Source organism: Quercus lobata, chromosome 10 (genome assembly GCF_001633185.2).
Source record: "Quercus lobata isolate SW786 chromosome 10, ValleyOak3.0 Primary Assembly, whole genome shotgun sequence".
NCBI lineage: Eukaryota > Viridiplantae > Streptophyta > Magnoliopsida > Fagales > Fagaceae > Quercus > Quercus lobata.
The window spans coordinates 2,701,312-2,728,859 of NC_044913.1; the positions used below are offsets into that span (position 1 = coordinate 2,701,312).

The window sequence follows — 27,548 nt, forward strand, 5'->3', positions numbered from 1 at the left end:
ACCAAAGCATGTATGAGATTAGTCTATTGGTAATAAATTTTGTGACTTAACTAAATTAATGTAATGACGGGAAAAACTTTATTATTTACTTAGTTAAAGACTCAAAGTTACCGCCCATTATCATGTAATTGTTTAATAGTTCTCTTTTAATTTTTTTTTTACTATTTTTTCAAAGGAAAAAATCTCAACCTTACCAAGACACCAATAATTGTCTTACCCTTTTTTTCGCTGAATATTAATGCATGATATTTATTAACCATTATTTTATCTGTTTTATTAATATAATGCTTGACATAAATTTCAACTTTTAACTATAGTTTTTTTTTTTTTTAAGAATCTTTTAACTATATATATATATATATGTGTGTGTATATATATATATATATATATAGCATTATGAAGTTATTAGTTATAGAATTATGTGAAAAAAGTACATAATTTTTTTTTAATTTATAATGTCGATAGAATGAAGAATCGAACTAATCTTGGTAAGACCTTAAAATATTAAAACGTGCCAATTGGCTTATAAAACTCTTGATTATAAATTGTTATTTGTGATTTTTTTTCAAAATAAAAAATACAAATAATTAGAAAATTAATTCTAATAATGCATCGTTGTCAACCTCTAATATTGATATTTTAATTTTTTAAAATCTTTGAACAAAGAACTTCAGCCCCCTAAGATTGAATCCTGATTCTGTCCCTGCTAGTTGTTAAGCCATACATTGGTTTATATTTTTCATTTTCTTTCTCTTTTCAAATAATTAATTAATCTCATCCAACTTACAAGTATATATCCTATGAAGAATGGGATCCATCAATGAGAGTGTAACACCCAGATCCTAGAAGCTCAAAAGATTGATGTAATGGGGATTGAGTGTCTAGAAGTAATAAACTTCTCAATCTTTTCGTCACTAATCTATCCGAGAATGTGGTGGGATTAGCAATTCATCCTCGAATTAATGATAGAGAGGATGTTTATGGATAAGCTACTGTTTTTGAAACAAATTGTTACACATTAAACAATTTTTTTTTTTTTTTTTTTTTTTTTTTTTTCTATTAAATTTTCTGGCATTAAAAATACTAATTCTACATTTAATCCAACAATGTTGTATTAAATTTATCAAAGCACTTCAGAATATACTTTTTTTTTTTTTTTTTTTGGTGCCAAATATACTGTTTTGCAAAAAAAAAAAAAAAAAAAAAAAAAAAAAAAAAAAAATACTGAAAAACCTCCCCCCAAGCTTAATTAGTTAATGTCTTTTTGGAACTCAAGTTTGCTAAGTTCCAAGTAAAACTCGAGTTCTAAGCTCAATTTGACTTATCTTGGAACTTATTTAATTATGGAAAAATGTTAAAGAATGCCCTAAAATCACTGGTTTAAGAACTATATTTAGAAATATTTTTTTAAAAAAATGATAAAATAATAACTAAATAATGCCCTAAGTTTGGGTGGAGGCTTCTCAACAATTTTTTTTTTAAATTAGAATATTTGTATGTATATATATATATATATAGAGAGAGAGAGAGAGAGAGAGAGAGAGAGACTTCTCCTTCTGTTTTTTTTTTTTTTTTTGGTGATGCAAAACATATATGAGCTTCACAAGATGTTGAAACATGAATGCACTTATGAATTATCCTGAGATATAAACAGAAAAAAGGTGCTCATTTTACACGGATGAGAAGAAAAAAAAGTCTCTAAAAATTAAGAAAATCAAGAGACAAGTTGGTCTTATAAAGTAGCAATGTACTTGGATTATACATGATATATCATATATATTAAGATCAAGTGTAGTATCTAAGATCAAATGTGATATATCATATATATGGTCCCATACTCCCCTTACATATTCTAATTTTTTTAAATGAGATCTGTCTTCTACCTTCCATTTAAAAAAAAGGGTGATTTAACACGTACGGCCATTGACTAATAGAAATAGAATTGTTGGGCCTCTGCATTATCAACTGGGATTATAATATATATATATATATATATATATATATATTTAATATATTTTGTTGAGAAATCATATATAATATGATATGTGGCACTATGACCTTAAAGAAAAAAAAAGGCTCATCCAAGAAAATGGCCAAACTAAGAGTGAATGGAAAGAGACATATATTTTGTTGAGAAATCATATAGTCAGAGCATTCTCATCAACACTCTCATAAAAAATGTCATTTTGACATATCAAAAACCTACTTTATCATTTTAGCACATTATTTTATAATATACCATTTATCAAATGTTCTATTCTTCAATTCTATACATTAAAATAATATATCCAACACATTAAAATAATCTAAAAAAAACTTTTACAAATATATATATACACACAAAATCCTCCACTACCCACACCCATAGATCAACCGCCATAGCCCACAACCACCGATCACCCCCACAAAATCAACCACCGACCACCATCAGCCCCTACACACACAAAAAAAAAAAAAAAAAAAAAAAAAAACCACAACATCAACCACCACAACCAATATCAACGGTGGCACTAGTGAGACCCATCCACAGCCACAAATCTCACACCCACAACCCGATCTCACACCCATAACCTGATCTGAGACCATCCCAAATATCACACCCACAACTTGATCAACCCACCACCTTCAACCAAAATCAACCCACCACCTTCAATCAAAACAACCAACCACCATTAGAACCCATCAAACCCATCCCAGATGAAAGTGAGAAAGAAATTGGGAGCAATGAAGTGGGAGACCCATCAAACCCATCCTAAATCAAAGAACCCAAAAGCGTCGGAGGTGGGAGATCCATCAAAACCAGCTCTTGTGACTCCAAGCATAAGTGAGGAGTCGCGGACGGAAAAGAGACCTGCATAAGCGTGAGGAGGAATTGCCGAATGGCATCACGGATGGGCTGTTTGGCGTCTCCGAGGCGCTCAACAACGGAGGGGACAAGAGTGGTGTTGAAGTGGAGCTTGAAGTGGTCACCGGAGAGCATGGTGGCGAAGTCCAGAGCTTGGAGCGCACCTTAGGAGACTCTGAAGTTGTTTTTTGAGGAGAGATGTATTAGGAGGAGAGAGGAAAACTGAATATAATAAGTATAAAAATTTTGGCATTCTCGTCCGTACGCTTTCATATTTGAGAGCGTACTATAGCATGTCTCAAAATTTTGAGACATTTAGCATACTTGATGAGGGTTTGTTTTTGTATTTGGTATGCCAAATGTGCCAAATATTTAGCATTTGGCACATTTGAGAGAGCTGATGAGAATGCTCTCATATATGACACTTTTTTTGTTTTTGGAAGTGATGATATATGGCACTATGTCCTTAAAGAAAAAAAAAAGGCTCATCCAAGAAAATGGCCAAACTAAGAGTGAATGGAGAGAGACAAAAGACACTAATAATTTTTTTTGGTTTTTTACAAAAGACACTAATAATTAATCACAGGTGCATGCCTCTTTATTAAGATATTCATTAAACAACACGTTTTCAAGAAATTTGATATTATATTATTTAATTTCTTGACATGATTGATAACAATTTAGTACTTAATTGAAAAGCTATCATTTGCCTCTGATTCTGGTGTCTTTTTTTATCTGGACGTGCATGTGACTCGGACACAGCTGCTTACATTATCTTTTATTGGCAATCTAAAGGGTTTTATTTTATTTTATTTTTTTTTTAGGTTAATTAATCTAAAAGGGTTTTCTGAATTTTAATTTACTCAATTTTGGTAAATTTTTTTAAGCTCAAATAAAAAATCTGAGTCCGAATGTTATCTTTTTTAAAAATTTTAAAAAAATTTTAACGTATTGGCTGCATAATAGTAAAGAATAATTAACTGCCATATTCATAAACAAGTAATTTAGTTAACTTGAGGTCTTGTAACTTAATTGACGGCAAGTTATCTATAAAAAAAATAGAGATACTACATTTATAATATTTTTACAACAAATCACAGGTGGTTAGTTGTTATTGATTCAAATTTGAAACTAACACTAAAATTACTTTTTTGCCCCAACAATAACGACTAGTAATAACCTGTCTCTTAGAATTTATTGTAAAAATATTGTAGATATATAATTTCTCTTTAAAAAAAGAAAAAAAAAAAAAAAGAGTTAAAAACAAGATCAATGAATGTTTAGCAAAAAAACAAGATCAATGAACTTTTATTTTAGTGTAATGGTGGGGTCTCCTGGCCGCCCTGTTATATAATCGTCATGTAGTTGTCATAGCCGCCATCAATTAATAATACTAGCAAATATCATATTGCAATTCTTATCCTCCAGTCCAACTCCAATATTTTCTGGAGTTTATTTCCTTGACTGATAAACCCTTCTGGCATCTTCCCATTAGTCTATTACATGACTAATTTATCATTTAAAATGAAAAATAAAATCAACGCCCAATAAGAGTCACATACAACAGCACATGTGTCATCCTAATATATCTATAATCTATTCATGTACTATTATAAAAAAAATCTATTCATTACCAATCCCCATCATATGTTATAGATTGTTCTTGTGATTTACTACAAGAATAAAACATATTACACATTTGAGTGCATCCACACAAGTGTTAAATAATATTGAAATCATGACTTAGACTCACAATTTCAATGTTATTACACACTTAATATGTATGCATACGAGTGTAAATACTGCCCTTTACTATGATACTAATCCCCCTCTAAAATTGTCTCATATCTCATATTAGCTAGGTAAATTCATGTTATTATTCTATATGAAGGGTTTTGTTAGGGTCCACCTTGGTTAGGCTCGTTAAGTTCAACAATTATGTGATTTGAATGCTATCTTTTGATTAGAATAATTATTAAATTATTAAATACATTATTATTTCTTAACGGTTTAAGATTTGGAGAGAATATTTAATTTATCATAGTATTAATAAAAGTCCTGAGTCCCAATTAGTAAAACACTAGTACTTCATGTAAATATTTTTTTCTTCTAAATATATATATATATATATATATATATATTTAAAAGTAGTACTTCAACAAGAAGCTAGTTGAGATTAATGCTTCTGGAATCCTCAAATTTATTGTAGTACTCTCTATTTTTGCAAGAAAAGAGTACTTATCCTTATAAAGAAAAAAATGACTGGTATTTCTTTCTTTCATTGTTTCATTTAAGCAGATGATAGGTGGTGTTTACAGTCATAGGAATATATAGGAGCAAAGTAATGAGCTATATAGTTGAAGAAATCTGTTACTAATATAAGCTTGTGTTGTGCAAATAGCATCATCGGATTCAAATCAATAACAGTAAATAAGCGGAAATTAAATAACAATCACACACAAAGAACACAAGAATTTACGTGGTTTGGCAAACTACCTATCTCCACAGTTATGACGAAGAAATTTCATTATAAAAATAGAGAGATACAATAATGTACAATAACACTTTTTGAAAACTCAAATCTCAATACACCCTAACTCTCTCTCACCCCACAAGACAAGAAAATACTATTCTTCTTCTCATGCGGCTGTAGCCTACTGGGTTATTAAGGTTCTACTATTGCCGTAACTAATAACATATATTAGGAATATATGTTAGGTCGACTGTCTTAGACTCCTAATACAACAAGTATTCGGTAAACTTGTGTTGACATGGGCTTGGCAATGCAAGCCACACGGCTCACATCAACAGCTTGATAAGTTATTTCATAAAAATAAATAAAAAAATAAAAAAGCTTGATAAGTTCTTATTGTAGTAATACAATGACCGTTTGGTCTGAAAGAGCATGATGGGTCATGAGCCTCTTATAACTCGCGCTATGGTCCACTCTCTCTCAGACCCTTCACACTAACAAAAAAAAAAAAAAAAAACACAATAAGTTGCACGTTTTACCTTCATAGTTGTTCAATCTTAATCAAACTGGTATGCAAAAATTGAACCTGTTTGAACAGTGACTGTGGTCTTGAATTGATCAGATTGGAATATGCAGCTTCAGTGGCATGAAAAGTTCAAGGTTTTGATCAACAACAGATGGCTGGTGTTTGTGTGTGCAATGTGGGTGCAGTCGTGTGCAGGTGTTGGGTACTTGTTTGGGAGCATATCACCTGTGATAAAGAGTGCCATGGGGTACGACCAGAGGCAGGTGGCTTTTTTGGCTGTGGCTAAGGACTTGGGTGATAGTATTGGTTTTGTGGCTGGGAGTTTGTGTGAGGTTTTGCCCATCTGGGTCATTTTGCTCATTGGGGTGGTGCAGAACTTTGTTGGGTATGGCTTGGTTTGGCTTGTGGTTGCTGGTGTATTGCCTGCTTTGCCTTTTTGGGTGGTGAGTTTAATCAACTTCTCATTTGTTCACTTCTTTCTGTTTTTGTGATTTAAATTTAATTCCTCTTTTGGGTCTATGGAAGAGTTTGATTTTTATTATTGAATCTTGATGAATATTGCTTGATTTCTCTCTCTCTCTCTCTCACACACATGGTGATCATCTTCAGCAATATTACAGTGATGAGTGAATGTGATATGGTCCGACATGTATGCCAATTGCCGAAACCTTTGTCGTTTTGTGTTTTAGTTGGAAGATGTATTACCAAAATTAGAACTTTCAGAAACTGATAAAATTAGTCAGTGTTTTGTCAATCCATCAAAATTGTAAGAAGCTTGAAATTCCTCAAGGGAGGAGAGTGGACAAATGAAAACGACAATGCCATGCCAGAGAGAAATTGAATCAAATAGGAAAAATAAGGGGCCAAAGTTTGAGGAGACTGGTCTTTCAAATTTGGGTTGCAGAACCATTATTTGTTTCTCTCTGTATAGCTTCTGATTAATCATTATACTGGATTGGTTTAGACTGTAGACTGAAGGGGGTGTCAAGTAGATTGCTTGACTGACTCTTTTAATAGATACCTGATATGGGTATAAGATCCTTGTGAAAAGCCAGCCATTTGTTTTTACTTGCTGAAAATAACTACAGATTTAATCTTTATAAGGGTTTGCTTTACTTGCTGAAAATAACTACAGAATTAAAACACTTGAGTGAAGTTTGAACATGATGTTTTGGTTCAATATCAGAAGAAGTCTGCTGTTTAGTATAAGGATGTGATTCGTCAGTTTTCTTAATTTGCAAGTAAAGATGTCCAAAAGAAAGTATGGATGTGTTGAATGATTAGGGGTTTCTTCGCCTTAAGTGATCCTCTGCCTGAAACTAGATCCCTTATTGTTCCTCTCTGGTGTTTTTGAATGTTAACTTCATCCTGAAAAGCATTTGACGATAGCCAGTGTACATTTCTCTCTTTTTCCTTTTTTCTTTTTTAAACCAATTTAAAGAATATGGATAAAAATCTCCTTTTTTGAGGCAATTATACAACTTTTTTCAGTAGCAATTTCTTGTAGATGTTACAAACCAAGTTGATGAAGTTTGCCTATCACACAAATTAACTGTAGGAACTGCTATTTATGAGATACATATATGTTTTCACTTGCAACATGGATAGGTATCAAAGATACACACACACACAGAAGCATGCTTGACAGACATAAAGATGCATTTCAGAGTCCATCTTGGAGAAATGGTCATATAACTCCTAGATCTGAATTGAAGTGGAATAAGTGTATAGAGGTTCATGTACATTGATCATGGTATTACTCCCTTTAGCTTACTACAAGAGAATGGCAATTATTTCTTTACATGTAACTTATCCTGCTGTAAAGCATGTACTTTGGATTTGATTAGTTAACTCACTTACTTAGAAAGAACTGAAAGATTTCTTAAACTATGTTGTGCTGGCAAAAATGTTAACCATTTTTTAGTTTGCAGTTGTGCCTTGCAATATTTGTGGGAACAAACGGTGAGACCTACTTCAACACAGCTGCTCTAGTTTCATGTGTGCAAAACTTCCCCAAAAGCCGGGGTCCTGTTGTGGGGATATTGAAGGGATTTGCTGGATTGAGTGGTGCAATTTTGACTCAGATTTATCTTATGATCAATTTTCCGAATGAATCATCACTCATTTTCATGGTTGCCGTTGGACCAACAATTGTTATTATTGCTCTGATGTTCATTGTTAGACCTGTGGGAGGTCACAGACAAGTTAAACCGTCTGATAATTCAAGCTTTTTCTTTACCTACAGTGTTTGCCTCATTCTGGCAATTTATCTGCTGGCAGTGTTGGTGATTGAGGATCTGGTTAACGTGAGTCAAGCTATAATCACTTTATTTGCAGTTATTTTAATTCTTCTCATACTGCTTCCAGTTATAATTCCCATTCGATTGGTATTCTTCTCGGGACCAAGGCCTCCAGCTGAGGAGAGCCTTCTCTCTGAAGCACAGAAACAAGAAGCAAGTAAATCTGAGCAGGATGTGAATGAGATTATTCTCAGTGAGGTTGAAGATGAGAAGCCTCCAGAAGTAGACTCCCTTCCGGCATCAGAAAGGCAAAAACGAATTGCTCATTTGCAAGCTAAACTGTTCCAAGCTGCTGCTGAAGGAGCTGTGAGAAGGCGAAAAGGCCCTCGTAGAGGAGAGGATTTCACCTTAATGCAGGCATTAAGAAAAGCAGATTTTTGGCTGATCTTCTTCTCCCTCGTTCTGGCTTCTGGATCCGGTATGGCAGTTATTGATAACTTGGGTCAGATTTGTGAATCACTGGGATATAATGATACAACTATATATGTATCCTTGATCAGCGTTTGGAACTTTCTTGGCCGTGTTGGTGGCGGCTACTTCTCTGAGCTTGTAATAAGGTACACTCTAATTATTTAATTTAAAAGTAAAACATTAGTATTTTCCTTCAGTCATTATAAGCACATCATTTCCTGATCCTGATCCTGATCCTGTTTTGTAAATTGTTATTTTATTTTACCAGAAAATATGCCTTCCCAAGACCAGTGACAATGGCTGTTGTTCAGGTTATCATGGCAATTGGCCTTTTCTACGCTACTATGGGATGGCCTGGAGAAATTTATGTTCTCACCGTGTTCATAGGGCTTGGGTATGGTGCTCACTGGGCAATTGTGCCAGCTTCAGCTTCTGAGCTATTTGGCCTGAAGAGTTTTGGGGCCTTGTATAATTTTCTTACACTTGCTAGTCCAGTAGGTTCTCTGATTTTCTCAGGTGTCATTGCTAGTGGTATATATGACTATTATGCAGAGCTGCAAGCCGGCCTCTCACATCAAAATTCTGAAGCCATGCTTGCAATTCCTCTTCGTGATGATGACCTCACTTGTTTGGGAACCATATGCTATTCCATCACATTTGGGATCCTGTCTGGACTTTGCCTTGTGGCAACAGTCTTGAGTTTGATTGTTGTTTATCGGACTAAGAGGGTTTATGCCAACCTGTATGGAAATTCTCGCAGTTGAGTTACAAGTTTCTGAAGAGTGAAGACCTACTATTAGCATATGGGTGCCAAGAATTATTCACTCTTACTTTAAGGCTGAGGATCCTGTTGAGGAGAAAGTGCAATGATGCAAACATTTTTTGCTGCACATAGTGCATAAAGTGAGAACCAGCAACCAAGCACAAATCTACCATCAAATTCTATCAGTTTATTTTGTAAAGCAAGACCTATAAGGTTTTCTGGTTGGAACCTTTGCTTGGTTTGGCATGTGTTTTCACAAATTGTTCTTGTACCCTTAAAATACCATTTTTTTTTCATTATCTGCAGGATGATTTCCTGCTTACCATCTGTTTTTTCTATCTTTTGAAAATGGATTATATATATTTTTATATGAATGAGAGAAAATTATTAAAGAAAGAAACAAATCAAGAATTATTTCACAGAAGGCACAATAGACTAGTTACACACAAGCAACTAAGCTGAATCAATTATTTCCCAATTCCAACGCAATATTTTGTTTAAAACCGATCTCTTAACTCTCTTGTAACACTCAATATAAGGAATAATGTCTAGTTTCAAACACTGCAACATTGATGCTTCAGATTTACATTGTCATTTTGAATTTTTGCACATCTTTATATCTACATGCGATGCATTGTTGCAAACTTGCAATCAAGTCTAATTTCAATAGCAACATTACTGCTTCAGATTTACATTGTCATTTCAGGGTTTTTTTTTTTTTAGCATTAAAAATATTAATTCTACATTTAAACCAACAATGTTGAATTAAAATTTATCAAAGCACTTCAGAATATACTTTTTTTTTTTTTTTGCCAAATATACTACTTTGCAAAAAAAAATTACTGAAAAACCTCACCCCAAGCTTATTTAGTTAATGCTGAGTTCCAAGAAAAACTCGAGTTCCAAGCTCGAGTTTAACTGATCTTGGAACTTATTTAAGTATGGGAAAATGTTAAAGAATGCCCTAACGGTATTGGTTTAGGAACTATATTTAAAAATATTTTATGGGAAAATGATAAAACAATAAATTTAATTGACAGCTTTTTATATTTCCCATAAAAGTGAAGTTAAAACTTTTTTAAAATGATTTATTAACAGTTGCTCTAAAGGCACCCATTAACATAATCCTTAATTATGTAGCACTTTTTTTTTGCCATAATGCCTGAAATTTGAGTTTGGTAAACTCGGGTTTAACAAACACGAGTTCCAAAAAGGTTACATAATAAATAAGTTCGGGTGGAGGCTTTTGAACAAATTCTTTTTTTTTTTAATAGAATATTTGTGTATATATATATATATAGAGAGAGAGAGAGAGAGAGAGAGAGAGAGAGAGAGAGTTCTCCTTCTGTTTTTTTTTTTTTTTTTTTCCTTTTTTTTTGGTGATGCAAAACTTATATGAGCTTCACAAGATGTTGAAACATGAATGCACTTATGAATTATCATGAGATATAAACTGAAAAAGGTGCTCATTTTACACAGATAAGAAAAAAAAAAGTCTCTAAAAATCAAGAGACAACTTGGTCTTATAAAGTAGCAATGTACTTGGATTATATATGATATATCATATATATTAAGATCAAGTGTAGTATCTAAGATCAAATGTGATATATCATATATATGGTCCCATACTCCCATTACATATTCTATTTTTTTTTTAAAAAATGAGATCTGTCTTCTACCTTCCATTCAAAAAATAAATAAAATAAAGGGGTGATTTAACACGTACAGCCATTGAATGTGGGATAAAGTTTATTTGATTCTTTTGGTTGAAAATAGTATTAAAACTCAATTGATCCCATTCTCCTAAATCTAATACTAATCGTGTTATCAAGGAAGGATTTACTAAAACTTCTCTCTTCGAGGCTCTCAGCAGTCTTTGGAAAGTAGAAGTTCCTAACTTGCGTTCTTCATACGTAAGATCCAAACCCCTCTAATCAATTTACCTTTGATAGTAGTAGGGGATTGTTTCTTCTTCTGCTTCTCCTTATCTTTTCTTCCATATTTTTCCCAATTGTAATCCTCTACCACCAAGATATGGAAGCGACAATGGAGGAACTTTGGAAGAAGTTCACTCTTTCTGAGGAGGAAAAAGGTGTTTTGTCAGTTAATGCTCAAGATGTCGCATGATCAAAAGAACAAGCTTAGTTCAGCCTTCTATTCAAGCTGCAACAGAGATTTTAATAAGGAGGCTTTCAAGTCCACCATTCAACATTTATGGAGGGGCTCTCTACGTGTATCCATCAAAGAAGTGGGGAACAATCTATTTCTGGCAATCTTTGATACGGAGGAACATATGAATGATATTCTAGATAGGAGTTTGTGGTCTTTTGATAAGATATTAGTTATGTTGAAGCGCTTCACTAGTAATGTTAGCCCAAAAAATGTCACATTTCAACGGTCTCCCTTTTGGATTCGGGTTTTCAATATCCCAATCAAAAGTATGAATGCAACAGTTGATAATTATATTGCCAATGAAATTGGCGTTCCTCTCTTAGTTGATGCTCCTAAAAGTGGCCTAGCGTGGGGACCCTTTCTCCGTATAAGGGTGGATATAGACATTACTAAGCCGTTAGTGAGGGGAAAGATGATACAGATAGAAGGCATGGAGAAAGGGTGGTTTCATTTCAAATATGAGAGACTTCCCATTTATTGTTATCGGTGTGGAATTTTGGGACATCAAAAGAGGGAATGTCATAAAGCCAAGAAAGGTTGTATTACTGCAGAGGATGATGATTATCAATTTGGGCCTTGGTTACGGGTTGTGGGTCCTAAGTTCAATCGCGTAAGAAATTCTTTTAGTAAAACAAAATCGAGAGAGGCCGAGGATGACATTGATCTGGAATCCGATGAGGAAGAAGGTGACAAGCAGCTCTCTCCTACTCCTCATCGACAGCAAATTCCACCGCTGATCAGTAAATCGTTCGGCCGAAAGCTAAGAGATCTGAGTAAGCCGAAAGTTCTTGATCCTATTCAATTTTCAAGTTTCGAACGTGATGGTGGTGTACCCGAATCTTTAACTCCAAAGAATAAGGAATTTCCTTCTTTGTCGAAATCAAAATCTCCAAGAAATCAACAGGTAAATATTCTATCTAATTCGGAAGTTCCAAAAGAAGCAAAATTTGCTAAGGACTGTATTTCGACTAGGACTCTTTTAAATGATGGGAAGTACGCTGGCAAATGTGGCTAATGAAAATTCAAATGAAGAAAGGTTAAAGTCAGATACAGAGATGGAGTGTATTTCCAATTTTGATGAGGATATACCAGGCAAAAAAGAATTGTCCTTGAGATCATGGAAGCGTATTCTACGTAGTTTCAAGTCTCAAACTTCTTTTGAGGATTTGTCTAAGTTTCAACCTTTGGGTAAACGTTCTTCATCTTCCTCACTATCCTTGGATCCTTCACATACTAAAAAACAAGCTCTCTGCTCAGATAGTTTTAGTGTCTCTCAAAAAGCTGTTGGGGGTAATTTCTCGCCCCATTTGCCAACTTGAAGATTCTTAGCATTAACTGCCATGTGCTTAGTTAGGACCCTAGAAGCAGTGACAGATTTTGTTGTTTAGGCATAGAAGAAGGCCCCCAAGTTTCCCAAACAAAAAAAAAAATTTAAAAATCCACATCAAACTGATACCTTAGTAAATCAAGAGGGTGTTGTTTGACGCCTTATTGGTTCTATGGGCATCCGAAAACTTTGAAGAGTGGATTTGTTCTCTGGCAGTAGTTTGGAATTTTGAAGACATTATATTTCTGTGGGATAGTTTTGATTTATTTATTTCTTTTTCTTTTTAGTATTTCTTTACAATGTAATCGTGTTGCTCTAGCTTTGGCTAGTGTTGCAAAAAAGAATAAAGAGGTCATTATTTGGTTAAAAGAATGTCCCTCTTTCTCTTCCCTATTGTATAACATGATTTTGTATTAATAAAGTCTACTATCGTTTCCTTTAAAAAAAAAAAAAAGTGGGATAAACATTCCTAATTTTTTTTTTTAGAAAACAGTAATATTTATTAGAACACACGAACACGAAATTAGTATATAGAGTTTTTTAAACAGGCTTATAATATATTACATAACCAGAATACTATTACAAAAGGGTCTAACCTTTGTAGTAGTAGGCTAGGGTTATAAGAACTGAAACTCTAACACACACGACAAATATATATATATATAGAGAGAGAGAGAGAGAGAGAGAGATGGATTCAAGTTACACATTTTCTAAACCATTGGATTTAAGTAGATCCAACATTAAAAAAAATGTACTCAATAATGCTGATATTTTGATAAGGATCTCATTTATTATCCTTATTTATAATATTCCATACCTATCTCTAATCGCAAAAATAGGTATATTTTTCTCTCTGCTCTCTCTTTCTCATCCACTACACGTTTCTCTCTCCTCCATTGCTCTTCCACCTCCATTTTCATAAGGTTCCACCTCCACAGCCACATTGATTTAATGATCCTTAAAATTGCAGTTCTATTCTAATTTGAAGGGTTTGAATCCAAAAAAGATGTTCCAACTTCAAGAATAAAAATATGATATATTGTTGCATAACCACCCGCCTTCTAGACTAAGATGGTTCTACAAGAATTTACAGCACAAGTGGGTGAGAAATTCATGCATACCACATATTTACACCAAACTAGCCAGGCAAGGATGCACCATTAACCAGTTTTGAAGAACAGTCATTTCTTTTTTCTAACAACTAAAAATGAGGCAGATTGTTATTGTCTTATAACTTCTCTGATGATTTTGAGAATAAGGTATCGCCACAAAATCCCTCCAACCAGATTGTTTATTGCGTGAGAAGCCATTGGCATAATAAGGCTAGAAGACATAATTGTGGCATAACCATACACAAGCCCAACAAAAGTTGCCTTGAAACATGTCAAACACCAAATCGAGCCCATAGTGCCTGAATATAAAGGTGGAACCTTATGAAAATGGAGGTGGAAGAGCAGTGGAGGAGAGAGAAACATGTAGTGGATGAGAAAGAGAGAGCAGAGAGAAAAATATACATATTTTTAGGATTAGAGATAGGTATGAAATATTATAAATAAGGATAATAAATGAGATCCTTATCAGAATATCAGCATTAATGAGTACATTTTTTTGACCGTTGGATCTACTTAAATCCAATGGTTTAGAAAATGTGTAATTCTTTAGAGTCACATCAAGTATAACTTGAACCCATCTCATATATATATATATATATATATATAGTTGAGAAATCATATATAATATGATATATGACACTATGACCTAAAAAAAAAGGCTCATCCAAGAAAATGGCCAAACTAAGAGTGAATTGAAAGAGACAAAAGACACCAATAATTGTGCATGCATCTTAAGAGCATTAGTAGTGGGGGGGGGGGGGGTGTAAAACCCCCTAATTGCTAAAATAGCCATTGACAATCCAAAATAGAGCTACATCCGAGGATGCAAACCTAAAAATTCTTACAACCTATGAACAGACAGTTCTTATATTTAGAACCAACTGTTCATAAGTTTCTAAACTAAAAAATTATATTTTATTCTCGCTCTCTTTCCAAATAAATTATAATGTTGTACCAAGGCCCAAAATGGCACAATGAGTTGAACTCCATGGAAAAAATAATAAAGCTCACAACAAGGAAAAAATGATGGTAGGCCCAAACCCATTAAAAAGATTTAAGCCCAAGACCAACGAAGGGATAGGCCTTAGGGCCCATGAAATGAAGGGAAGAAAGGAAAAAGCTTGCCAAGATCAGAAAATAAAAAATGAGTCTAGTGATAAGAACTGGGCCGGGATACCCAAGGACTACCAGGAGCTCGGGGTCCTCGGGACATGTAGCAAAGCTGGGATGAGATTAAGACAACTCAAAAGGAGTGCCCATAAACACAAGGAACGAAGAACAGATACGTCCTTATCAGCCACCCAATGATGCAGAAAGGAATCAGAGAGCTTGAGGACTAACAATTCATGAACAAAGGGCTGGTACCTCGAGGAACCCAGAAAGAAGAACCACGAAGGGAAGTAGTTGGGAAAACTTTCAACCTGGCAAAGATGGAATCAACTCACTCGAGAAAAATGACAAAAGAAAAGGTAGCCAAAAAGCTGAATTTGAAAAGGTAAGGTGTAAAAGCCTTGAAGGAAGAGAGATTAGAGGTTAGTTCTCTAGGGACACCCTAAAACGGAAAGTCAGCAAGAGGCTTTTTGGGGAAAAAGCACCAAAAGAAGAAAACTATGAGAAACAAGGAAGGGACCAGCCATCGAAGTTATTGGTACGACATGGGCTTTGGTACCAAGGGGAGCAAAGGAGGAGAATCAGTGGTACCTCGGAACCCTAGAATGACACTATAAAAGGGGGAAGCAGCCAACAGTGAAAGGTCATTCAACAACAGTGAATCAGAATAGAATCGTTGAGAAAACTCTGTCAAAAAACTCAAAAAAAGCAGTAAAAGAAAGAGAAATAGCGCCTGGTATCCTAAAATAGCCACTATAAAACATACTTGGATTCAAAAGGATTCAAATTTTGCGAGTCTTAGAGGCTTAGAGAGCCATCTAAGTCTGTAATTTTTGAGCTTATACATTGTAATTCACAATTAAGAAAAGTAATGAAATATCTTACATTATTTTACGAATCCTTAACGTTTATTTTGCGTCTTTCTTTATTACATTGCTCCTTTACTGTTTCTTGCTATTCCATACATATATATTTCTTGTTTGCTAGTATGTATGTATTGTAGGATTCTTGCTCTATGCACCACTTGGTTTGTAATCGGCCCATTTAGCTACGGTGAACCAAGCCAAGTCCCTTGAAACAACAACTAAAAGGCCCAGGGTCCTTGCTTCTACTTGGGCTTGAACATAGTCCGCAAAAGGACCCTCACATTTTGGCGACTCCGCTGGGGACTGGGTAAAGGAGAAGGGAGAAGCAGTCCCTTCGCAAAGCATGGCTCCAAGACTAAGAACAGCAAAGGTACCAATGCGCCACCTGCGGCCTCTAAGCTCGTAGGAGAAAATGAAGTGGCCTCTAGATAGAGGAACGAGGTACCTTTGGCAAAACAGGAGATCGTATCAGGACAGAGACGCACAGGATAGGAGCTAGACCTTATGGCTCGAATGACAGAAATGCTAAAAGATTTGCAATAAGAGATTCGCCTCCTCAAAGAGGGCAGGACCCAGGAAATCAGGGATAATGTCCCCCCTGTGGTTAACCAGGACAGAGCCCACCTAGAGGGAGGGTCAGCAGTAGAAGGGGGAGCCAATTCCCAGTATCTAACGCTAGCAGATGTCAATGCCCTTTTGGAGTAAAAAGGGAAAAACTCTCGGAGATTCCCTAGCAATTTTCTCGGGATCCCCCATTCCCGCTAGAGCTCCTTGGCAAGCCATATCCCAAATGATATGAACCCCCGAAGTTCCATCCTTTTGATGGAAGAAATGGAAGCGCTGTGGAACACATGAGTAGGTTTATTCACACTATGGGCCCCTACGCAGGAGACAGGGAGCTGTGTCTAAAGGAGTTTGCTATTTCCTAATGGATAGAGCATATACATGGTACACCACCCTGTCCATTAAGACCTGGGATGAAATGATGGAGAGGTTTTGTGCAAAATATTACCCAGGTGAGGACAAGGTCACCTTCCAAAGCCTTCAGATGGTGAGACAAAGGCCTAGAAAGGATCTTGTCCAGTTCATTAAAAGGTTTGAAGACGTTTCTCTAGACTATTATGGAGACCATGAAGAAAAGAGCTCGTGGAGACCTACATATCCAACATGCTCTTTGATTACAGGCATAATCTCAAAAATTTATGCATAACCCAGTTGGCTGACCTGCTGTAAAGAACTAGAAGGACAGCACAGACTATGAGAACGAGGAGGGTGTTAGTACCCCAGGCCAAGACAGCGTCAATTGGAGAAAAAAGGAAGAGTCCTGAAGGAAAAATGGCCGAGGAGCCACCCGTGATCCCATGTACTGCAGGGGAATTGAATCATGTCTTGGACAAATGGATTAGAGATGGAATTGTTAGGCCATTTACTGTGTCTAGGCCACCAACTGAGGAAGAAAGGAAGAATCCCTTATTTTGCAGGATTCATAACTATGTCAAGCACTTTACCAAGGACTGTTGGACCCTCCGTAGGATTTTTCACAAGAAGCTTAGGGAGGGAACCTTAGAGCTCATTCAAAAGGAACCCGAAGTGCAAAGGAACCCTCTACCCAACCACAAGGGAAAGGCAATGGTGGCTATAGTGATCCATGGGAACCTGGCGAAAGTAGAAGAATCTGAAGGATCCTTCCATCTAAGTACAGTTAGGACCCTTCAAAAGAATCCTAAGTTCAGATCGCTATTCAACTAGTTGGGATTTGGGCCTGAAGCAAGAAGGGTGGCCACGGAGTCCCTCATGAGTATTGCAGCAAATTCAGGAATGGAATGTTTCACAGCAGAATCCCATGCTAGTCGAACTTACTTGGAGACAACTAATGCAATAACCTTCACTAATGAGGGCATGGAGGTTGAGCATCCAGATCATCGCAGATCCCTTTATCTGATGGCCACCATAAACGGTATCCAAGTCAGAAAAGTATTAGTAGATACAGGGGCATTACTTAACCTCATATCCCTGAGTACCCTTGAAGTCGTGGGTCTGACTGGCAAAAGGATCCTGAGGGCTCCCATGGAGATAACAGGATTTAGAGGATCAGTAGAATCAATTGAGGGATATGTGCGGCTGGCCTTAAGGGTAGGCCCAATAGTAGCCTTGACCAGATTTCATGTGATCAACTCAGAAGTTTCTTACCATGAGCTGTTGGGATGCCCATGGCTCCACAAGCACCGCCTTATCCCTTTCACGTACCATTAATATGTTAAAGGGAGATTGAATGGGAGGCCCATAAGGATACCTGCCAACCATAACCCTTTCAGCCAAGGAGAAGTGAACTTTGTGGAAAGAATGTTTTACAATGAGTTGGAACCAGATGATGAGAGCCCTACGCCAGGGACCCTTGGAGCACCTATCCTAAAAGAAGAAGAAGGAGGGGGTACCTATGACCTGAGGAACCTCCTAGAGAGAAAAAAGCAAAAGAGGGAGCCCAACTCCTCAGGATCCTAGGAATGCGTGATAGTATGAGAACTTGGAGGAATGTTAATTTATCGTTTATGAAGGTGCGCGGGGCCTGAATGTATCATGTAGGAGGGTCCCGAACCAACGGATTGTATGGTGGCTCAAGGAGAAATCCTAGAGGACCCAATTAAGGAAGCGCAAATTCAACCCGAAGAAGAATTGGGAAAGATAAACTTGGGGGCTGAGCTGGGGTCTCAGAAGCCTATTTTCATTAGTAGTCAGTTGACAGCACAAGAGAAGGAGCAATTAGTGGCCTTACTCAAGAAATATGTGGATGTGTTTGCATGGACCTATGATGAGATGCCCGATCTGGATCTAGGACTGGTGGTCCATTCTCTCAACATAGACCTAGGAGTCAAGCCAGTAGTTCAGCCAGCCAAGGTCTTTCACACTGATGTAGAAGCTCAAATAACCCAAGAAGTCAAGAAGCTGCTGGCAGCTGGTTTTATCAAGCCCATCCAGCACCCCAAGTGGCTTTCTAACGTAGTACCCGTGAAGAAAAAGAAAGGTCAAATCCGGTGCTGTGTGGACTTTCGCAATCTAAACAAGGCATATCCAAAAGATGAGTTTCCCTTGCCCAATGTTGACCCCCTTGTAGATTCAGCTGTAGGAAGTTCTATGTTTTCATTTATGGATGAGCATAGTGGGTACAACAAAATTCGCATGGCTGTCAAAGATGTAGAGAATGCAACATTCAGGACTCCAATAAGGAATTTTTACTACACTGTAATGTCCTTTGGCCTTAAAAATGCAGGGGCCACGTACCAGCGAACCATGATAGCTATCTTCCATGATATGATGCTTAAGAAAATGGAAGACTATGTGGATGATATTGTGGTAAAATCAAAAACCAGGGCAAGACACTTCCAGATACTTGAACAAGTTTTTGGAAGATGCAGGAAGTACAAACTACGCATGAATCCCATGAAGTGTGCCTTCGAGGTATCTGCTGGAAAGTTTCTTGCTTTCCTGGTACATCACAGAGTTATAAGTATGGATCTAGCCAAAGACACAACCATTGCAACAATGAAAATGCCTACAACTGTAAGAGAGCTCAAAAGTTTCTTGGGGAAGGTCTTCTACATCAGGATGTTTGTGCCAAGGTTGGCCTCAATCACAAGTGGTTTATCCAAACTATTGAAAATGGGGGCTGAGTTCACTTAAGGAACTGAGCAGCAGGAAGCCTTTCAGAGGATCCAGTATATCATGAATTATCTTCCCACCCTACAAGCACTAGTACGTGGATGACCCCTGTTGCTATATTTAGCATTAAACTCCCAGGCTATAGGAGCCCTACTAGCATAGGAAGACAATGATGGGAATGAGAAACTCACTTATTATGTAAGAAGGACACTTAAGGATACCGAGACCAAGTACCCTAGAATAGAAAGGGCATGTCTAGTGGTTATCTACGCATCTCAAAGGCTAAAACAATACTTCTCAGCCCACCAAATCCTCTTGGTGACTAAGTCACATCTTATAAAAGCACTTCTTCACCAGCCTCTCTTGACAGGAAGGATAGCACAGTGGCTGGTCTTGCTATCTCAATATGACATTGGCCTTAGGACTCCAAGGTTGTCAGAAGTCAAGCCATAGCAGATTTGCTAGCCTAGGTCCCAAGGAAAGAGGAATGTTCACTAAGCGAGGAGATCCTCGAGGAAGTGGCAATGGCAGAACTCTCGGGAAAGAAGTGGACAATGAGATTTGATAGGTCAGCAATAACAATCTCAAATGAACTGAGAATTGTACTAAGTTGTGAAGATGGGGACACCATGCCCTTTGTTAGGACATATGTGATTTACTTGTTAGGAACATATGTCACTATTTTATGTAATTGGCTTGTTCTTTGACAAAACACACTTTACTTGTATTTTAGTAGATCTAAGATGTGTTTAATACTTTAAGAAATTGTGCTTTAAGATCAAGTGTTAAAGACATGCAAGTCTGTCCAAAATTCAAGCTGAAGAAGTTTTGTTCATTAAAGCTCGACAACACCTCGACAGACAGTTATCTGTCGACCTTTATAAAAAACAGAATTCCAATTCTGTTTTGACTCTAATCCGTGATTATGTGTTTGGGTCTTCTTTTCTTCTAACCCTAGACATATAAAAAGATTATTTTAAGGGCCATCAAAGTGTACACAAGTTGCACAAGTGTTGAGCAAATTTGTTCAAGCAATTTGTAACCGGAGACAAAGTTTTGCCCTAGTTCATCATTCTTGTGAAAAAGTTGCTATATATGTGCACCATAGGGTTTTGTGACTAAGCATCTTCTTGATCTTCATCGTTGGGATGAACTGAAGAACTTTGCAGCCAACAACCTTCTCTAGTTGGTGATTGAAGTCGCGTACTGGGATCCGCGCATTGGTTAGTCACGTACTTGGGAGCCGTGCATCAAAAAGGGAAATTATCACTACAGAACAAGTCCAATTGGATATTGGGGTAAGGGTTCAACTGTAAGTTGGTTTAAGATACTGTGATTCCTTTACTTGTAACCGCTTGTTGTGATAATAGTGGAATTTCGGGAGTGGTGACCTAAAAATCACCCAGTGGGATTTTTGTCTAGGTTTTCCCCATTCGTAAACAAATCACTGTGTCATTTATTTCCCCCTGCATATTTAGTTATTTGGTAATTTGTTTATACTACCACGTGTTTGCATGTTAATTAACTTAATTAATTCACTTGACTAAATTAATTGGTTAATTTATCACAAAGGGTCAATTCGTTTTTTGGCCTATCACCCTTATCTTTCAAGCTTGGGTTTTCCTGTTCAAATAATGCTACTGAGTATGAGTTATATTTGACTAGGTTGACCATAGCACTCAGCATGGGAGTAAAACATATGAGGGTGTTAGGAGACTCCAACCTTGTGATCTCTCAGGTGAAGGGTGACTTTGCACTAAGAGAACAAAGTTTGGTAGCCTGCAGAACTTGAGCGCAAAGGCTGGAGCAGAAGTTCCAGACCTTTAGCGTGGAGCACGCCTAAAGGAGCGAGAATAGGTTCGTTGATGCACTAGGCACCTTGGGATCCCAAGTACCATTTAAAGGAAGAGACACTTTGATAAGAGTAAGTAAGCAGGAGCATTCCATCATAGGGATCCTCAAAAAAATGTTCCTTGAAGAATCAGAACAACAAGATTGGAGGAATGAGGTCAAAGAAAAAATGAAAGAGGCAGGATATGGAGGAAGTATCAAGGAGTTGAGGAATTACACCCTGATAGAAGGAGAGTTGTACATGAGGCTGCCCGGAGGGATCCTATCAAGATGTGTTGAGCTAAAAAAAAATCATGACACCAAGGCCCAAAGAAATAACACAACGGGCCAATCCCATGACAAGTAATCATAAAATGAGTGAATTCACTACAAAGAAAAAGGATGGTAAGCCCAAAATACTTGAAGCCCAAAATCCACGGAAGGAAAAGCTTAGCCTGCTAGGATCAGGGGATCTAGGAGAGTCCAGCGGAAAGAGCTGGGCCGAGATCCTTAGAGGCTGCCAAAGGCTCAAGATCCCTGGGACGCGTAGCACAGCTGAGGTAGGATTGAGACAATTCAAAGGAAGTACCAAAAAAGCACAAGGAACAAAGGACAGACATGTCCTTCTCAAGCACCCAGTGATACAGTAAGGAGTCAGAAAGCATGAAGTAGCCATTCGTGAACAAATGGGGTGGTACTTTAGGGAATCCATAATGAAGAATGTGAGAGTGTCCTTTTCGTGACACTCAGGCCCAAGGATCCCGGGCCTAAATGAAAAGGAGGATTTGGTGAACCGGGCCTTGACTCACCACAGCTAACGAGCTGTTTAAGAATCAAGTGGGATGCAGAGGATGCTCCTGACAATATAAAAAAAATGACAAGCGAGGATATCGAAGAGTGCCAAAGATTAACAAGGTAAATTCAAAAGGAAAGAAACAGGATTAGCAAAGCGATAAGAAATTAATGCTGAGGGGATCCTGGGAAATATGAAGCATGTTTCATTAATATATTATTTGTTGGATTACAGAAAGCTCACTAGGACGTGATACAAGGTTCAATCAAGCTCAAAAATTACAGTCTTGAATGGCTATTTCAGCCTTCAAAACTTGCAAAGTTTGATTCTCGTTGAATCCGAGTATGTGCAATAATGGCTTTTACAGGATACCGGGAAGCAATATTTATTTTTCCCTTAGTATTTTCTCTTCTCCACAGATTTTCTGATAGTTTTTTCTAGAGAATTTCTTCTTTCTGGTGTTTCTCTCTTTTTTCGCTGCCTTTTCTTCACAACCCATCCCCACCTTTTATAATGGAGTTTTTTGGTCTTCCCGGGGAACCGTTGGTTCCCCTGTTTTGCTCTTTTGCGAACAGAGCACGTCCTGTTCCCATCGTTTCGGTAAGTCCCGTTTCCGTTTTTTCTCATTCTTTCCTTCTTTCAGCTCCGATTCTTTTGAAAGTTCCTGGTTGGCCATCTTCTTTGGGATGTGCTGAGGTATGCCCTTCTCGGCATCCTCATTTCTGGCGTCTTCCACTTTTCCCTTTTCTTTCCTATCTGGGCGGAATCCTGTTCTGCCATTTTGAAAGTCCTTTGTTATCATTCTTCTTCCCTGTCCTGGTTCCCCGAGGCCTTTTCTGTCTGTGCCATGAGAGGTCGCTCGCGTTCTTTTTGCTTTTGTTTCTTATTTTCTTCTTCTGTCTTTTTCTATCGAGCTGTCCCAGTCTTCCTTTTTCTTTGTGCCTGAAGGGATCCGCGCCTATTGATGGTTCCTGAGGATCCTTACTTCTTATCCTTTGCTGTGGTCCTCTTTTTTTGGATGCTTCTTTTTCTGGGCTTCAGAATCCTCTGGGCCTTTCTTTTATTCCCTCATGGGTCTCCTGTATCTACTACTTTGGGCTTAGCTTGAATTTTCCTTTTGGGCTTGACTTATTCTTTTTTGGCTTATTTCACTATGATCCTTTTCAAACCTCAACAAAGAACTATAAGGGGAAGTGGCTAGAAAAACCTTCAACTCAGCAAGAAAGGATTCTAACCACTTGGGAAAAATGACAAGAAAAAGGATAGCCAAAAGCTGAAAAGGTAAGAAGCCAAAAGCTGAGGTCAGCTACCTAAGTGCACCTTGGAATGGAAAGTCAGCAAGGGACTTTCAAGGAGACAGCACCGAAAGGAGAAAATTATGAGGAATAAAGAAAGGACCAACCCTCTGAGTGACTAGCACAGCACGAGCTCTGGTACCTAGAGGAGCAAAAGAGAGAAATTAGCGGTACCCCAAAACCCTACCATGACACTATAAAAGGGGAAGGCAGCCAGCATTGAAGAGGCAATGCGGTAGTAGTGAACCATAACAGAATCATTGAGAAAACTCTGTCAAAACTTAGAGAAAGTAGTAAAAGAAAGAGAAATACTCCCCAGTATCCCAACACAGCCACTGTAGAACATACTCGAATTCAAATAGATTCAAACTTTGCAAGTCTTGGAGGCTTGAATAGCCATCTAATTCTGTGATTTTTGAGCTTATTTGAACCTTATAACACGTCTTAGTGAGCACATTGTAATCCATAATTAAGAAAATAATCAAATATTTCATATTGACTTGAGGATCCCTAATAGTCATTGTGTGCTTTTCCTTATTACATTGTTTTCCTTTTGTTGTTTTTCTTGCTGTTCAATACATATATTCTTGCTTGCTAGTGTATACGTGTTGTAGGATCCTTTCCCTGTGCACCACTTGGTTTGTAAACAGTCTATTTAGCTGCAGTGAACCAAGCCTAGTCCACCAAACTATAAGTATTTGGCCCAGGATCCTTGGGCCTGTGTGCTAAGAAAAAAAGGCTCCCACACAAGATGTAACAACGAGAAAGAAGGAAAGTTGAGATTGGAAGAACTACACAGCCAGGTCTGTGGGGTTGTAGAAAAAATCAGCCTATAAAGAAGGATGCAGCGCATGGGGTACTACTGGCCAAATATGAACAAAAAGGCTGCAACTGTACAGGAGAAATGTCAAAGAAGTCAACTTTCAGTAGACAAGGAAGAAAGCTATGATGTATTTGTTATAAAAGATTAGAGGACTCCATTCATGGAATACTTGGCTCAAGGGATTCTACAAGCTGACAAGACATTAGCTCACCAACTCAAGAAATTACTTAATAGTCAGATATTTCTTACATAACAAGATCCTATTCAAAAAGGGATACAGCGGGGATCCCTTAAGATGCCTAGGGCCAAGGGAAGCCAGAGAAGTAGTTAGGGAAATCCATTCCAATGACTGTGGAAGTCACCTAGAGAAAAGAAGACTCTACAAACAGTTGCCATTGCTGGGGTACTATTGGCCAACGATGAAAAAGGACTCCGAGGAGCTGGTTAAAACGTGTCAAGCATGCCTAGTACTTCGAGATGCAATCCATACTTATTCAAATGTGTTGCAAGATATGACAACACTGTGACCTTTCCACACTTGGGGATTTGATCTTATAGGGCCTATAAACCCTCCTTCCAATGGTTACAAATGGATCTTGGCAGCCACTAAGTACTTTACAAAATGGGTAGAAGATATTCCTTTGAAAAAAGCCACTGGAGCAGCCGTGTCAAACTTCATTCGAGAACACATCATTACAAGGTTCCAGATCCCCAAGAGACTGATCACTGACAATGGGACCCCATTCATAAACAAAGACATGAAGAACCTAACTGGGGTGTATTATATCAAGCATGGAAGATCTACACTATACTACCCACAAGGACATGGTCATGCTGAAACCACTAACAGGGTGATGTTGAAAATCCTTAAAAAAATGAAACACAAGTATGGGGGAAAATGGAGTGACCACTTGGCAGATGTACTCTGGGCATGCAGGAGCTCTGTAAAGACAACCATAGGATTTTCACCATTCTCCCTAGTTTATGGGATAGAAGCCATCAGCCCCATGGAGTTAGTCGTCCCTATGCCAAGAGTAATGCTTGGAGAAAACCAAGAAGGCACCAAGGACACAAATAATGAAAGAAGGTTGGTGGATCTGGAGGGGTTAGAGGAAGAAAGAGAAGTGGCTAGAAGAAGAAGCCAGAGATACCAGTAGAGGTAGCTAAGGCATATGCACAGACTGTACACCTAAGGACCTTCACTGAAGGGCAGCTGGTGTTAAAAACAGCAAAACATGTAAGGAAAAATCTCCCAAGACCCTCCAAATTTGCTCCAAAATGGGAAGGGCCCTACATCATCAGAAAAGTCCATGATAGTGGGTACTACTACCTCACAAAGGAAGATGGGACGGTCCTGACAGATCCCATAAATGGGAAGTGGCTGAAACAGTACTACGCATGAAAAAGGAGAGACCTCAGTACACTAAGACCTTTTTGCCAGCTCTCCAACCTGCTAAGTGTTTCATCGTTCTTTACTTTTGTTATGAATTTTTGTGTAGGAATCCATGGTAGAAGGACATTCTGTGATCCTTACTGTCTTTGACAGCCCTTTTGTGTTCCTTAGATGAAAACTTTTCTTTGATTCAATGAAATCTCTTTTTCTTATTTTCCTTTAAGCTACAGCTAAAATAAACAATTATGAAACATTACATAACCCAAATATGGGCAGAGTAGGGGGGGTACCTGGGCCAGCGGGAAAAAAAAAAAAAAAACCCTTGGCACGTGACCCAGGACTCACACAACAATTAGTTCAAAGTACATGACTCGGGACCACGGGCAAAAGTAAGCGCTCGGGATACCTAGCCCAGTACTTGACAAAAGGGGTCTGTCTGGTTCATAACCTGGGACTTGGAAAAAAAAAGAAAAAAAGAAAGCATCCAATGTACCTAGTTTAGTACCTGCGCAGCAACATAACAGGGTACCTAATCCAAGACCTACAGCAAAACTTGTAGGGACCATGGCCTAGGACTTAGTGCCAATACAGCCCAAATTGTCTAAAAAAAAAATAATATACATCTGAACTAGCTAAAAAAGAAAGAAAGTAAGGAGCTAAGGAATAAGGCCGGCTAGCAAAGAGTTATCTGGGGAAATAACAGGAACAGCTGAAGAAGAAAGAACATGTTGTCTTCTAACTTTCAAGTCTTGCAAAACCTTGTGAGCACGAGCTAAAGCCTCCTAAATAGCAGCAATTTTAGCATCTAGACTCTTGAATGCCTATCTCTGGAATAGCATGTGGGCCAGGGAACGCAAATGCTCCAGCAAGAAGGATAGATTGAATTTTGCTTCAATGAGACCCTGCACCACTCCCCTCCATTCCAAAAGCTTTTCTTCAAATAAGGAGTCAAGAGAGGAATCCCTCAAAGAGATCAGCACAGCATATAACAGCTCCATCAAAATGTTGCCTAGAAATACACCTCCCTTAAACCCACTGGTGAAGTCTCCATGGGTCTTGAATAACCTTTCCAGCACTGTTAAACCTTCCACAGGCACAGAGAAGCACAAGAAGTTACCAAAAGAAGGCCCAAAGTGATGAAAATGGTTTGCAGGAAGGCTGTTGAACTCCAGGAGATCAAAGCGGGCTAGGAAAGTAGGGAGCCCTAAGCTAGAATCTGAAACAGTCACCTTTAGAGCCTCCCCCATTATTGTATCTCCACTCGCAGGAATTAGAGAGCTTTCAACCCTCTGGATGGTTTGGGGGGTCCTTACTTAAGATTTAGCAACTTGGTCGTCAGGAGCAAATCCCACAACTACCTCAGGAATTACGAGCTCAGGACCCTTAACACCTGTGTCAGCACCTGCAAAAGCAGACAAAATTCAAAACATGGGAAAGAACAAAGGAAGAAATGTAAAATGGGAAAGTAAAATAAAGCTAAAAAAAAAAATCCAATATCGGCTTCCTGTGGCTGAGCTTCCACCTGTTGGAGAAAGGCTGAGGAAACTTTAACAAAATGGCTAAAGGAAGGAAATGATACCGGAGGCTTCGCCATAGAAGGAAAAGGAGGAGGGGGAAGTACAGTGAGGGTGAACAACACACACCTTCAGAGCCCTCTGACTCCAAGGAAGAGGCGGCCTCAAAGGCAAATTGAACACTAGTTTGACCTAAAAGGGGAAGAGAAAAACAAGAACTCTTAGAAAGAAAAGATAATAGAAATAAGATTAAGCATATTTATAAGGGGTGGATGAGACTCACCTGCTTGTATGGATGAAGACACGCCCCCCAAGGACTTTTTGCTTAACACAGGCTC

At 37.8% G+C, this 27,548-nt stretch overlaps 1 protein-coding gene across 2 annotated transcripts; it reads left to right on the plus strand.

Moving 5' to 3' along the window:
* The first annotated feature begins 5,749 nt into the window (after positions 1–5,749).
* On the plus strand, positions 5,750–9,645 carry LOC115965427 (protein NUCLEAR FUSION DEFECTIVE 4-like). 2 transcript variants are annotated; one of them, XM_031084646.1, is made up of 3 exons: positions 5,750–6,287; positions 7,776–8,701; positions 8,824–9,645. In XM_031084646.1, exons 1-3 carry the CDS (start codon positions 5,949–5,951, stop codon positions 9,317–9,319), a joined length of 1,761 nt encoding a protein of 586 aa, XP_030940506.1. In that variant the 5' UTR covers positions 5,750–5,948; the 3' UTR covers positions 9,320–9,645. The 2 variants fall into 2 exon arrangements, with proteins under 2 accessions (XP_030940506.1, XP_030940507.1); XM_031084647.1 differs by having other exon boundaries at positions 6,145–6,287; positions 7,769–8,701.
* Positions 9,646–27,548: the final 17,903 nt, after the last annotated feature.